The sequence below is a fragment of the Cynocephalus volans genome, chromosome 16 (assembly GCF_027409185.1).
Source record: "Cynocephalus volans isolate mCynVol1 chromosome 16, mCynVol1.pri, whole genome shotgun sequence".
In the NCBI taxonomy this organism is placed as follows: domain Eukaryota; kingdom Metazoa; phylum Chordata; class Mammalia; order Dermoptera; family Cynocephalidae; genus Cynocephalus; species Cynocephalus volans.
Genome location: NC_084475.1, coordinates 3,180,278 through 3,194,160, shown reverse-complemented (window position 1 = coordinate 3,194,160; position 13,883 = coordinate 3,180,278). Strand labels below are relative to the sequence as shown.

The 13,883-nt window shown below is 32.9% G+C and overlaps 1 protein-coding gene and 1 pseudogene across 3 annotated transcripts in view; both read left to right on the top strand.

Moving 5' to 3' along the window:
• Positions 1-13,883, top strand: part of SMURF2 (SMAD specific E3 ubiquitin protein ligase 2) — a 99,802-nt gene that overhangs the window by 60,873 nt on the left and 25,046 nt on the right. For all 3 annotated transcript variants that reach the window (XM_063080703.1, XM_063080701.1, XM_063080704.1), the window contains 5 exons: positions 1,921-1,986; positions 6,104-6,188; positions 8,021-8,104; positions 10,260-10,462; positions 12,759-12,843. In XM_063080703.1, the coding sequence (XP_062936773.1) occupies positions 1,921-1,986; positions 6,104-6,188; positions 8,021-8,104; positions 10,260-10,462; positions 12,759-12,843 (523 nt within the window). The remainder of the gene's footprint in view (positions 1-1,920; positions 1,987-6,103; positions 6,189-8,020; positions 8,105-10,259; positions 10,463-12,758; positions 12,844-13,883) is intronic.
• LOC134365170 (large ribosomal subunit protein eL21-like) lies at positions 5,151-5,632 on the top strand (annotated as a pseudogene).

Sequence of the window (13,883 nt, the reverse complement as noted above, 5' to 3'; positions counted from 1 at the left end):
AATCTAGCTGAGGAATTTGATAAACAAAAACCAGAAAATTTAGCATTGAATGTTAGCTATATTAAGAAATGATCTCTTTTAATGTAGTGTGATACGATAGCCCAGATGTATAAATATTGACCTGTTAAAAAGAAAAATAGAGGAAATTGAGCTAGATGTTCTGAGTCAAAGGAACTTTTTTTTCTTTTTTGGTGGCTGGCCTATACGGGGAGTCAGAGGAATTTAAGGGTATCTGAGAAATTCTTATATTTCTGGGTTAACAGGGTGACCAACAGGAGAGAGAAGACATGGGGATTGGAAAAGGTCTGCATATGAAAATGAACTGTTTTATTACCCAGCTCAGCAGGCAAACTGAAAATTTACAGATCAAATGTCTGACATTATCCCTGGTTCAATTTACTCAACATTTATTGAAGCCTTAACTTGCCAGGTACTATTCTAAACCCTGGCAATATAAACATGAAAAAGGCATGGATACTGTCCTCTGAGAAGCAAGGGCAAAGGCCTCCTGGAAAAGGGAGCAAGCCACGTTGAAAGGACTGGATAGGAGACGAGGGATTGCTCTGCAAAAGTCCACTGTATGGCCAGTTTAGCAGTGTCCATGTATTTTGCAAAGGGAAAAATATCTGTAATTTTGGCTGGATAGCCAGGGCTATCGTTTTGGGACACAGATTTTTCTTTCTGATGCTTGTGATTGTTTCATTGCATTAATTTGTTTAATCTTTCTGAGGTGCAGTAATTTAATTTATCAAATATTTATTGAGCACCTTGTGATGTTCTAACAGGTTGGAGTGGAAAATACAAAGACTAAGATATGGTTTCCTTCTTTTATAAATTCACAATTATTTAAGCAGACAGATGGCATATAGCTGTAAAGGAATTCAGCTATAAGTGCTGTACTGTAATCAAAGTAAAACCAACGTACTACGGGTGACATTGTTCCTTACTCTAACTTTGAGGGCTAAGCCAGTGCTATATATGTATGTTTTACAGGTGAGGCATCTAAGAGAATAAATGAATTGTTCCTAAATGAGTTAATAGCAGAACTGACTCAAACCCAGATCTTACAGTTTATACGTGGCTTCTTATTAAAACTTATTTTGTGTGTGTGTCATTTAAAATGGTTAGATAAACAGGGATATTGCATAATAATAAGAGAAACAGTACACCAAGAGACATAGCAATCCTAAATGTCTGCATACAAAACAGGATCGCAAAATATGAGAAGCAAAAACTGACAGAACTGAAAGAAAAAATACAAACACAGGTACAGGTGAAGATTTCAATACTCCTCTCTCAACAACTAGTAGAACAACTGCAGAGAAAGTCAGCAAGGATATAGCAGGGGAGGGAACTTCCGAAATCATTTGGTGAAGCTAGTATTACCCCAATACCAAAACCAGGCAAAGATAAAAAAATAAATAAATTTTAAAAAATGATTAGATTAAAAAAAAAATCTATGATAATTACAACGAACATTTACATGCCAGGCACTATGCTGAGAGTTTTACGTAATTAATCTGATTTAATCTTTAAAAAATATGAGGTAATATCATATGTGAGAAAACCAAGACTCACACATTAAATTGCTTAAGACCAACAACTGTTAGTGGCAAGCCAAGATGCAGACTGAAGTGGTTTGAAAGCTTTGGAGAGAAAGTAACTGCATGTTGGCAATGTAATACACCAGTGTTTCATGGTTTTTGAAATCTGAATGTATCAAAACTTATTGACGTTTATAGTAATTGTATATGTAGTGAGAGAATTTCAAGTATTTGTTTTATAGTTAAAACATGATTAATTTTTAAAATAATAGGTCTGATTTTTGATGGATTGTGGAAATTTACTCTCACTCTATAGATGTTAGAATCTCTGATATCATCTAATTTTTTAATTGCTTCTTTTATTGATTTGAAATAGATCAGAGGTTGGATCTATGCAAACTTGGGCCAAATGACAACGATACAATTAGAGGACAGATAGTAGGTAAGTGTGGAATTTACATGAATTTTGGCCTCATTCAAACTAAAAGACTAAATACTTGTACCTTCTAAATCGAAGTATAATAACTGTAGCTTCATTGTTTTTGCATGAATTAAATATGGGTCATGTAAAATGTTACAAACAGTGGATCTAGGATGCAGGTTAACTTAATTAATAAAAAATTAATGTAAAATAAAGCAGCTTCTAGTATTGTGAAGAACTATGTTATTGATCCTTTAGGAAGGAATTCTTCAAAAGTATTCAAATATAGTAGAGCATCAAGATAGACTTTCTAGATCTTGTTAAAATATTCTGAAGATAATTCTGAAACTAGTTTTTGAGTAAGAGAAGAATATTCTGTTGAACTCTTTGTTTAATGCTTTAATGTTTAAACAGTTTCACGGTTTTAAAATCTGTGCTAATTGAAAAAAAATAGAATGAGCAATAGTAGTGTAACACTGATGAAAAAGGGAGAAATTGTCTTACTCATTGGGCACTTTGTAGGCTAATAGACTATCTTGAATTGACCTAGAGGGAAGTGCTTAATGTGAAATTTCCTTAGACATTCCTTAAGAATTAATGGATTGAGATTTGTTGAAGATGCAGAGTGTGGTAGGACACTGAGGAGGACACCTGTGAGGGTCCTTAAAGAAGAAAAATGCAATTGGAATCTTACCACTTCGTGATGGAGCAAAATTTAGAATATGGTTTAGTTATGCACCTATCAGAGAGGTTTTAGTTGCCGAAGGTACTTAAAGGAGTTCATTTTACAGGGCAATGTTTTAGATTTATAGGGGGCTGCAAGAGTAGCAACATTACAAAGCCTTACTGAGGTTATCCCAGAGAGTATCTGTATCACAGCACGATTTATAATTCTTGTCATTCTTAGATTGAGAAGGGGATTTAAAAAACCCTCAAAAATAAACCCTGGATAGATCTGAATGAGAAGGAAGGAGAAAAAAATTCTGGCATACTAGACTTTTACATATTATTGTTCTTACTGTATTTGATTTGTTATGTAGTATTCGCCACCTAAAGTTTTGCAGTAGCAAAAGTTTTATGAGATGGAAATTGACATTTATAAAAAGTTTTTTTTTTATTGGAACATAGTTGATTGTACATATCTGTAGGGAAATATACTTACTGGAGTATACTATATAAAAAAATATTTTACTTTTAAATACGCATGTGTGTAATATATACAAGGGTATTTTTAAAAGTTCGGGGATAGATTCGTATTATCTTTTAATTCTGTTTTTCCACAAACTTTTTGAAGTCCCCTTGTATTTAACTTAAAGCGCTTGTGTGAATCTGCTGTTCATAATGGGACCATTAATAAGAGAGAGGCAGGCAGAACTCAAACATTATGATCCTGCACTTCTGTCAATTACAGACAGAATGAGTTCCAGTTCTTACAGAATTAGGCCTATACAAATAATTGTAAATAGATACACATAACATCTCTTTGGAAAATGGAGAAAAAGTACATTAGAATGCTAACTTAAAAAAAAAAATCCCCTTCTAATATTTGTATATACATATATATGTGTATATTTTTCTGATTTTAATTATAGTGAAAACCTTTTTATTTTGCTTTCTTTCACTTACCACAATCACTTTTAGTATTTGTGTGTAATCTTTGTAATTAATGGTTTTTAAAGAACAAGTTATATAGATATGTCATAACTTAATCATTGAATTTTTATGTTATTTTTAGCTGCAACAGTGAAACTTGCAATCATTTTTATATACTTTATTCTTTTTTTAGAATTGTTACCTTCAGAAAAAAATCTCCCAAATTGAGACAATTGATTTAAGCAGTATAAACCTTTTCCTTTGCATTTAAAACTGTTATTCTACTTCTTCCATCCCTTATGAATTTTTTCTTTTGTTTTTTGTTATAAAATAAAATCCAAATATAGGCAAAATACCTAAGGAACATTCGTAGTATATCATTGTTATCATCTTGCTGTATACCTTTCCTATATATTTTTTAAAAATGAGATTATATCATGCAAGTTTTTTTATAATATGTTTTAATCTGTCATGAACATTTTTTTTTGGTCCATGGATACATTTCTACAGCATTTTTAATGTATGGTCGTCTGTGATGGGTGTATAATTGATTTAACCAGTTCTTTATTGTTGGATATTTAGGTTGTTTTTGACATTTTAATTTTATGAACAGTGCTCTGATAAACATAGTGTTTCTAAGATTCATTTTATATATTGCTTGAATTAGGCCATTTAAAAACGCCTAAAAATTGCTTGGGTATTTTGTAATACAGCAATCTGGAGATGTAAATTGAAGCCCATGAAATTCTTTAGCTTTGCACCGTAATGTTATTCTAAACAATGCCAATGAGAAAATATACTGTTTCTACTGCGATTGTATTTCAGTATGCATATTACTTATTTTTTTCTGTATAAAAACTGATTAATATAGATATGTAGTATAGTTTTTCATATAATGTTTTGTTTACATTCACTGAGGAGGTGTATTACAATGTTCATTCTCTTCTATAAATGGCTCCATGTTGAACTTTTAATTTTTCAGAATTTTTTTTTTTTTTTTTTTGTCTTTTTCGTGACCGGCACTCAGCCAGTGAGTGCACCGGCCATTCGCCGCACTCTCCCGAGTGCGCCACAGGCTCGGCCCAATTTTTCAGAATTTTTACAAACCTATAAGATATCAGAATTTTGAGGCCCTTCCTTGAATGAAGAGTTCTTAGATGTCATATTTTATGTGGTTAACCTATTAATTCTTTAAGAAGTTGAGTTACAGTCAAGTTTGGCTGTATCTGTTCTATTTTGGGGGAGAGTTGCCAAAAATAGAATTAAAGAATATTAGAGCAGCAAGGAAGGACTTCACTTGTATTGTTAACCTAACTTCCTCATTATTCAGATTGGGATTATCTAAATTTTTAAGTATGTTAAGTGTTTTTTGTTGAAGGTTACAGTGCTAAACTAGTTGGTGGAGCCTGCTCTAGAGTTCCCATCTCTTGCTTCCAAGTTTGTAGTGATGGTTTTATACTACACTGGAGGAGGATGTACTGTTAAAACTCACCCTATTGCCAGAATCCAGTATATATTTTTAAAGAAGTCCAAATTATCAGGAATTAAACCCAGTCCTTTCAGCTGGAACCGCCATCTTCCAGTAATTTGCCAAAATGACAAACGCAAAGGGAAGGAGGAGAGGCACCCAATACATGTTCTCTAGGCCTTTTAGAAAACATGGAGTTGTTCCTTTGGCCACATACATGCGAGTCTACAAGAAAGGTGATATTGTGGACATCAAGGAAATGGGTACTATTCAAAAAGGAACGCCTCACTAATGTTACCATGGCAAAACTGTTTGAGTCTACAGTGTTACCAGCATGCTGTTGGCATTGTTGCAAACAAACAAGTTACGGGCAAGATTCTTGCCAAGAGAATTAATGTATGTATTAAGCAAATACACTCTAAGAGCTGAGATAGTTTCCTGAAATGTGTGAAGGAAAATGATTGGAAAAAGAAGGAAGCCGAAGAGAAAGGAACCTGGGTTCCACTGAAGTGCCAGCCTGCTCTACCCAGCGAAGCACACTTTGTGCGAACCAATGGCAAGGAGCCTGAGCTGCTGGAATCTATTCCCTATGAATTCATGGCATAATGGGTGAAAAAAAAAAAGTAAAAGACCAAGACCACTGTATAGTAAAACTCTTTCTCTTAATTGAGAAGATGTGTGGTACCCCCTACCCTCCAAAAACATTGAAAGCAAACATTGTGTCCAAAAAAAAAGAATTAAACCCAGATTAATGTGAGCTTTTCAAACTCCTCTTAACATCAATATACCCCTAATGTGTTATGCCTCTTCTCAAGTGCAGTAATGACCTTGCATTGCCCCATTACAGTGGTAAAAAAAGAATTAGACTCTCTTCTGTGAATATGAAAGCGTATAGAAAACCTGAAAAATCTAATATCACTTCCAAAGGAGAAAGTCTATGATTTTAGTAGAAAACAAAGAGTTAATTCTAAAGTATTAAAATAAGCTAAGCCAGATGTCTTCTAAAGATAGATATTTTAGATTCTCATAGTTCTTTCTAGTTCTATGAATCTTAGTAATGTTTCTGTTGCTTAATAGTAAGTCTTCAGTCCAGAGACCGAATAGGCACAGGAGGACAAGTTGTGGACTGCAGTCGTTTGTTTGATAATGATTTACCAGACGGGTAAGCAAACTTCACTAAAATCATTAGAGAAATATATAGATAATATCCTTAAAAGAATGAGAAATAAGTTGGTGTTTATTGTATATTCAACTTTAGAAATTTGCTACAGAATGTTGGTTTTCCTTTAACTTAGAAAATTAGTGAAGGATCTTGTCACAACAAATTTATAAAATAAGCCATGAATTAGATGTGTTAAATTTGGTTATTAAGAGTTAGGAGACAAATGACATTTCTTGACAAATATAACTGTCCTGTAAATATATTTTAGAAGAAAAATTTTACTTGATTCAATTATTCAAAACAGGGCATACAAGTGTGGAATTTGAAATATTGTTCTATTTAGAGGGGTAGGATAGAGATTTGTGGTAGTGATAATTATAACAACAGGATAACATTTATTGACTGTATGTGTCAAATACTGTTATAAGCACTTTATGTACATTATATCATTTAATTCTTATAGCATATTGGAAGGTAGTATGTAGCATTTGATTCTGGAGTTAAATCACCTGGGTTCCAATGCTTACTAGCTTAATGACCTTAATTAATAAGCTTCAATTTATATTTATTAACAAAAGAGGATGATTGATAATAATTGAGAAGATTAAATGAAATAATTCATCTATAGCACTTTAGCACATAGCAGGTGCTTAATACAGAATTAGCTACTGTGATTTCTATCGCTACTACTATTGCTACCATCATTCATTTTACAGATTAAAAAAACTGAGACTCAGAGAAGTTATTGGCTTAAGGCCACATAGTAAATGGCAGAGCTGGAACATAACCCCAGATCTTGATTCTAAAGCTCATGATCTTTATCAGTGCTCTGTATCTTTGTTTGATACTAGTTCTGACATTTTTCTGATTTCATTTTTGACTTTCAAAGTATTTTTAATTAACTTCAATGAGGTATGTTTTACGTATAATAAATTGTATCCATTTAAAGTGTATAATTAGTTGAGTTTTGACTCAGCACATGAAATTTTACATAGAAGCTATGGTATTTGCTTGTTTTGTTTAAACTGTTACAAATTGCTATAATTACCTCTGTTTACAGGTCACTTTAGCTTCTTGATACGTCTGTTAACTTTTATGGATGTGAGGTAGATTGTGGCATTTTTATAAGCAATGTAAAGCTTATTGTAATCACAAGGGGGAAAAAAACCCTAGTGTCTCTTTATATTCTGTTTTGTTTTGTTTTTTTTAATGCCCCCAAAGCTCTGCCAATATTTTAGTGGAAATATTAACATTACCATGTTTCTGTAGTCATTTGTCTATTTTTCATTATATGAATTATAATTAAGAGTTAAAGGAAAAGTGGCATTCTTGATTTTTAAAAAATTAGTTTGGGTAGGCTAAATGCTTTAAAAAGCTTTTATATCCTTTTCTAGTGACATTTAAGTTTTTTTTAAAATTATGTGATTTTTACTTTCAGATTACCTGAGTTCTAATCCTTACTCTTCTGCTTATTAGTTTTATGCCTTTAATTTTGGCTACATATATTTATAGTATAGCTATTTTTCAAGAAATTTTGGAAAAAGTATAATTTGAGTGTTGTTGACATTATTGAAAAATTCTCAATTTGACTGACAGAAAATATTTGTCACATCTCAGTATAAATATTTTGGAAGCTTCAGAGTTCCATAAAATATATAAAATATAGAATAAGTTGAAAAAATTCTATATTCTTTGAGTTGTCTTTCAATTTGGCATTCCTGATTTGTAACAGCAGATGCCTTCCTGGCTTGGTTATTGCACTGAAAACATTTTGTGTCCCAGCTTCCTATTAGTACCTATTAGTGTCTTATACCTCAATATTTTTATTTAAGCTGGGAAGAAAGGCGAACCGCCTCTGGAAGAATCCAGTATCTAAACCATATAACAAGAACTACACAATGGGAACGGCCAACACGGTAAGAACATACAAATATTTTCTCATGGTCTATGCTGGTTACCCTCCCAAAGTCCTTTTCTATTTATTTGTCAGCTTTAGTAGATTTTTTTCTTGGTTTTACTGCTATAGATCAGTAGATCTTATAGCAGGTGCCATTATTATTTTTAAAAAGTAATCTTCAGGGGATGGATATGCTATCTACCATAAATGAATCACTGAATAATATATGCACGTATTGGAGCAACACACTGTACTGTACAAATATGTACAGTTAAATTAAAAGAAAAAAAATCTTCAACAAAGATTGCTTGAAGGTTCATCCTGTTACGTAGCTACAGGGCCTGGGAGCAGTCATCTTATTTCTGGGAACTTTCTTTTTTTGTGTGTTTGCGTCTGTTATTAGGTGGAAGTATATATACATGGTTTTTGTTCTTTCAGTTATATAAGGGGATGATTATATTATATTGTGTCGAAGTAAGTTCTGTGATCAAGATCACCACATGTTCTGGGACCATACGAGGAGTGCTGAACTTAGAGTGGAGGGTGAGGAGATGGAGAAGGTAGAACGTGGAAAGGAAAACTCTGAAGTAGAGGAATCTCTGAACTAAATCTTGAAAAATAGCCGATATAGTCCCTTTCTTAAGGAGGTTAATGTATAAAGACATTGGGATCCAAGATAATTTTTGGAAACTACCAAGAGATACTTTTTAAGTAACTGAAAACAAATAGGCTAAGTGGCTGAATCCTCCCCATTTTTTTTTAAGTAAGAACAAATTTTATTTACCGTCTCTGTTCAGTGTTTTGTTTTTCCTTTTCTTCCCTTCTTTAGAAGGACTAGCACCAGACGTAGAATATCAGATGCTTCTCATTAGCTATACCTACTTTTATTTATTGGGAATTAATTGCTTAAATTGTTGAATGACGAAGTTTTCTCTGTTACATTATGATTCTCAGGTAAAAGCTGAGCTCATGTTGCCATTTTTTTTTTTTTTATAACAGACGCCAAATAAGTTCTTTCTTTCTTTCTTTATTTTTTTTTGTTGCCATTTTTTAAAGTGCTGACTTGAGAATTGCATTTCTAGTATTAAACTGTGAAGGATTTTATTGAAGTTGAAGGACCAATTTTTACTATACTTGAACATAAAATGAATGTGTATACTGTTTTAGTGTTTAAGTAAAACCTATTTCCTTCTAACTCATTTAAGGGATCAAATTAACTTTAATTTCCACATGTATAAAAAGCTTATTGTAAATGTTAGTTTAAAAATGAACTCGACTATAAGCTCCTTGAAAGCGCAAACTATCTTCTTTTTCTTTATTCATTCAATAAACATTTATTGAGCTACTCATATATATATGTCAGGCACTAGGTGCTGGGAATATTTATAGTGGGTAATAAACTAGGCACACTCCTTTCTGTCAAATATTCTAGTGGGGGAATATTGACAAAAACAGGGGTGGAAGTGAATAGGAAAAATATGAGAGATAATTGCTGTGCTGAGGAACTAAGTTTATTTACTGTCAAATGACTGGGTGACTAGGATTGGATGATTAGGAGATCAGAAGAACCTCTTAGGAGGCAGTGTTTAAGTGTAAACTATGATTCAAATGACAAAAAAGAGCCAGGCCTATGGAAAATAGGAGAAAAGAGTATTCCATATGGAAGGAACAGGTACTGCTCTCAAGGACTAAAGGTAGCATGACCTTGGCAAGTTCAAGGAACAGGAAGAGTATCTGTGTGGAGAAGCAGAGCTGGAGGGAGAATGTTGGGAAATTAAGTCTTGAGAGGCAGGCTGTAGCTAGATCAAGTAGTGCTTTGTAAGCCAGTACTCACATCCACTAATATATGTGGATTTTATATAAAATAAAATCATAAAGTCATTTAAATACATAATTGGTGATGTGTTTATCACTTGAGTTTCTTTTTTTTTTTTTTTTTTGGCAGCTGGCTGGTAAGGGGATTTGAACCCTTGACCTTGTAACTTGAGTTTCTTTGGTGCTTGGAGACTTCAGGCTTACTTCTTTTACTCAGAGTTCTTGAAATCATTATATTTGTATTAGTCATTCCATTTTCTCATATGATTAGTGATTGTTACTGCAGTATATACATTGTCTAGAGAATTCTACTTTTGATATCTAAATTGATAACTTTTTTCCTTGTTACTTTTCAATAGACCGGCGTCCGAATATTCTAGTCCTGGCAGACCTCTTAGCTGCTTTGTTGATGAGAACACTCCAATTAGTGGAACAAATGGTGCAACATGTGGACAGTCTTCAGATCCCAGACTGGCAGAGAGGAGAGTCAGGTCACAACGACATAGAAATTACATGAGCAGGACACATTTACATACTCCTCCAGACCTACCAGAAGGCTATGGTATGACAACTAGCAGAGGAAAAATAAAGAGCAGTTTACCAATTTCAGTTTGCTAAGAAAATCATAAAATCAATTTTTAAAAAAGTTATTAATCTGGTGTTAGAGGTTCTGCATGAAGATAAAAGTAAATGTAAACCCTCCTAGCTTTGAAAAGTCTGTGAAGTGGTAGAAGACTATCTAATCAGCAGTTTGACCTTGTGCTAGTCATTCACCCTCAGCTTGTGTGCTCTTTTATAATGAAACAAGATGCATAACTTATTACAAAGGTATTGTGAGGAGCATGTGAAACGATGTGAGACCACATTGTAAATAGGCACTATATAAGAGAAAGGTGGTATATAATGGTAATTCGAAGTCAGATCTGCAATGTCATTTTGTAGACATACATATTTAGGAATAATTTCAAAGGTATATTTCTGATGGTATTTATGTATTTTACTCATATTTGTACACATATTGTCATAATTTTGGATTATCTGAGTGATTGGATTGTTGTAACTGATTTAATCACTTCTGTGTATAAAGTGATTATAATCTTATATAATTTCCTAGAATTGTAAAATTTAGTGAGGAAGATCATATGAATCTTCTAGTTGAATATAGAACTTACTCAATCACAACTTGTGAACACTTGGATACGGTATGAACTCGACTGTCCTCTCCTTGCTTGCTAAAACCAAGGTTACTTACACTCTTACCCTGTTACCAACTGTAGATAAACTATTTTGGGCTAGTGGTGACACCTAATGATCAACATTGGGAATTGCCTGGTCTAAATTGTATTTTATTTTTACTCTAGAATATTTTTTAAAACTGTTCTGCAAGTGCATGGGATTCTAATTTTATTTTTAAACATTTTAGCTCAGAAAAAATTTATATATTAACTGTGCTATGCCTCACAAAGTGACTTACAGCATAGTGATCAGAATATGAGCTTGGGAGACAGACACACCTAGGTTCATATCCTGGCTTTGCTGCATTAAATTGAGCACATTATTTAATCTCTGAATCTAAATTTTATCTTCTATAAATGGAGGAAAAAATAGTACCAACTGTGCAGGTTTGTTGCAAGAAATAAATGACAAAATCTCATGTGAAGTGCCTTACACAGTGTCTGGAATAGAAAGCACGTAGTAAATGTTGGCTGTTATTATCAATATTCGGACCTTAGAATAAAGTATCTCCTGCCATTTCTTTCTAATTATAATTATAAGGCAAGTGTTTGGAGTGTGGGTGGTTACACTTTTACAATATTTGTGTGATTTGGATTAAAAAAATTTTTGTACAACCAAACATATAGGAATAAAGTGGATACTAAGGCTGAAATTATTGTGGCTGCATCTATAGTTTATTTCAAACATTTTTATGTTTATAATTTTTAAAAATTTTGCTTAAATTTATTGACTTTGTTATAGGTTTATAAAATTAAGTTTTTGTTAATAAATATTAGCAATAGTTTTATATGTTGAAATTTCTCATTAGATTTTGTTTAAAGAAAAGAGGTTATGTTGCTTAAAAAAAAAAGCAAAACAAAACACTAAAAAATACCACTGCAGAAACCCTTTTTCAGATTCTTTCTCTTGGCCCTGACTTCCCCACTGTCTTCTCATGGGCTGTGAGTTCATTTCACCTTAGACATTATTCTCCCCAGTGTGCAGACTTGCTCTTTACTCCTCTTCTTTCTAACTTGGTTATTTTTCCATCTTTACCTGTGTGTATGACTGTAGATGTCTTTCCTGTATCCTATCTGTTTTGCTTCTCTTTGAGCCCAGATATTGTTGTGAGAATACACCTCTTTCAAGAAAAGAGAAAATATGGGTTTTGGTATAAAATTAGGCATAATAAAAAAGCATCATCAACCTCCAGACTCTTCAAAAGTTTCTGGAAGTTCCCTCCAAATTTCCCCAAAGTTAGCCTCTTCCTCTGAGCCTTCTTTTGTTTTCCTCAGGCTCCACATTTAAGACAAATAAAAGATCATTTCTTCATCTTCTGTTTTGTTTAATTATTGGTATTGGGGTCATCTTGTTTTCTGTTTTCCATTGCAACATGTTCAGTGTTTGAGCCACATTGTACGTTTAGGTAGCTTTTATATAGCTAGCCTGTGACCCACGTTACCATTTATAAGATTGTTTCCAGGGGGCAGAACAAATGATTTCTAAAGCTATTTTTTGTTAATAAAACAGATAGGAAATTTGGAGATTTTTTTCCTATTATTGTATCATCCTAGTGTATATAACTGTTTTTGATTTGGACCTTCTGAATATGTTTTTATTATTAGTGTTTCTTAATTTTACAGAGCAGAGGACAACGCAACAAGGCCAGGTGTATTTCTTACATACTCAGACTGGTGTGAGCACTTGGCATGATCCAAGAGTGCCTAGGTAAGAACATATTTTAAGTACTCTTCATACCACAGAATATCCATTTTACCTAGGATTTCTTTGATTAAAAAAAAAATTTTTAACCTCTAAAAATACCTTATGTAAAAGTTTGGTTCTTTCTAATAGTCATTTCATTTTGACATTTAGTAGAAAGTCTTATCTACTTCTCTGCAATCCCACCCCAGCCTCCCAGTCACCAGCCCCTTTCCCCTGCTACCCCTTTAAAAAAGTGGGGCAAAACATGGGTCTTTTAGGAGTTCAAAAATTGACCAGGGAAAAACATACAAAACAGACCCTTTAAAAAAGGGTAGTAGATTGATATTTTTATTTCTGGTTAGACTTTTTAAAAGAAGTTTTAAAAATTTTTTAAGCTTACATAAATATATTTAATGTTATTTTATGTGTTCTGTAATAAAATTTTTTTTTTTTTGTCTGTTTGTTTTTTAAAGATGACTGGTGAGGGGATCTTAACACTTGACTTGGTGTTGTCAGCACCACGCTCTCCCAAGAGAGCTAACCGGCCATCCCTATACAGGGATCCGAACCCGTGGCGTTGGTGTTATCAGCACCACACTCTCCTCCCAAGTGAGCCACGGGCTGGCCCTTAAAGTTTCATTTTAATGTAGAATAGAAAACAACCTAATTCAATTTCTTTTAAATACCAGAACTTGTACATTTGAACTTTAGGCATTGCATTTACTAACCAAAATGTCAGTTATCTTTTAAATTCAAGCAGATGGAATGACAAATCAATTTAGTAATTTAACATAATTTTTGATACACTTTAGTTTCAAATAATGCATTTTTCAAACATTACTTAGCTATTTTGAGTTATTTTCTAATGAACATATGCAAAGTACTAAATTTAGTAAATTTAGATTTATCTGAGAAGCCCCATTTCATCATATTTTGCGTTTCTCTTTAAAACAGTGATTAATTATATTGCATAGACTGTAGTCCTGAAATACAGATCTATATTTCTTTTTATGTCTGTATAACATTCTATTTCTTTAAAATCAGTTCCCAGTTGGACATAAAAA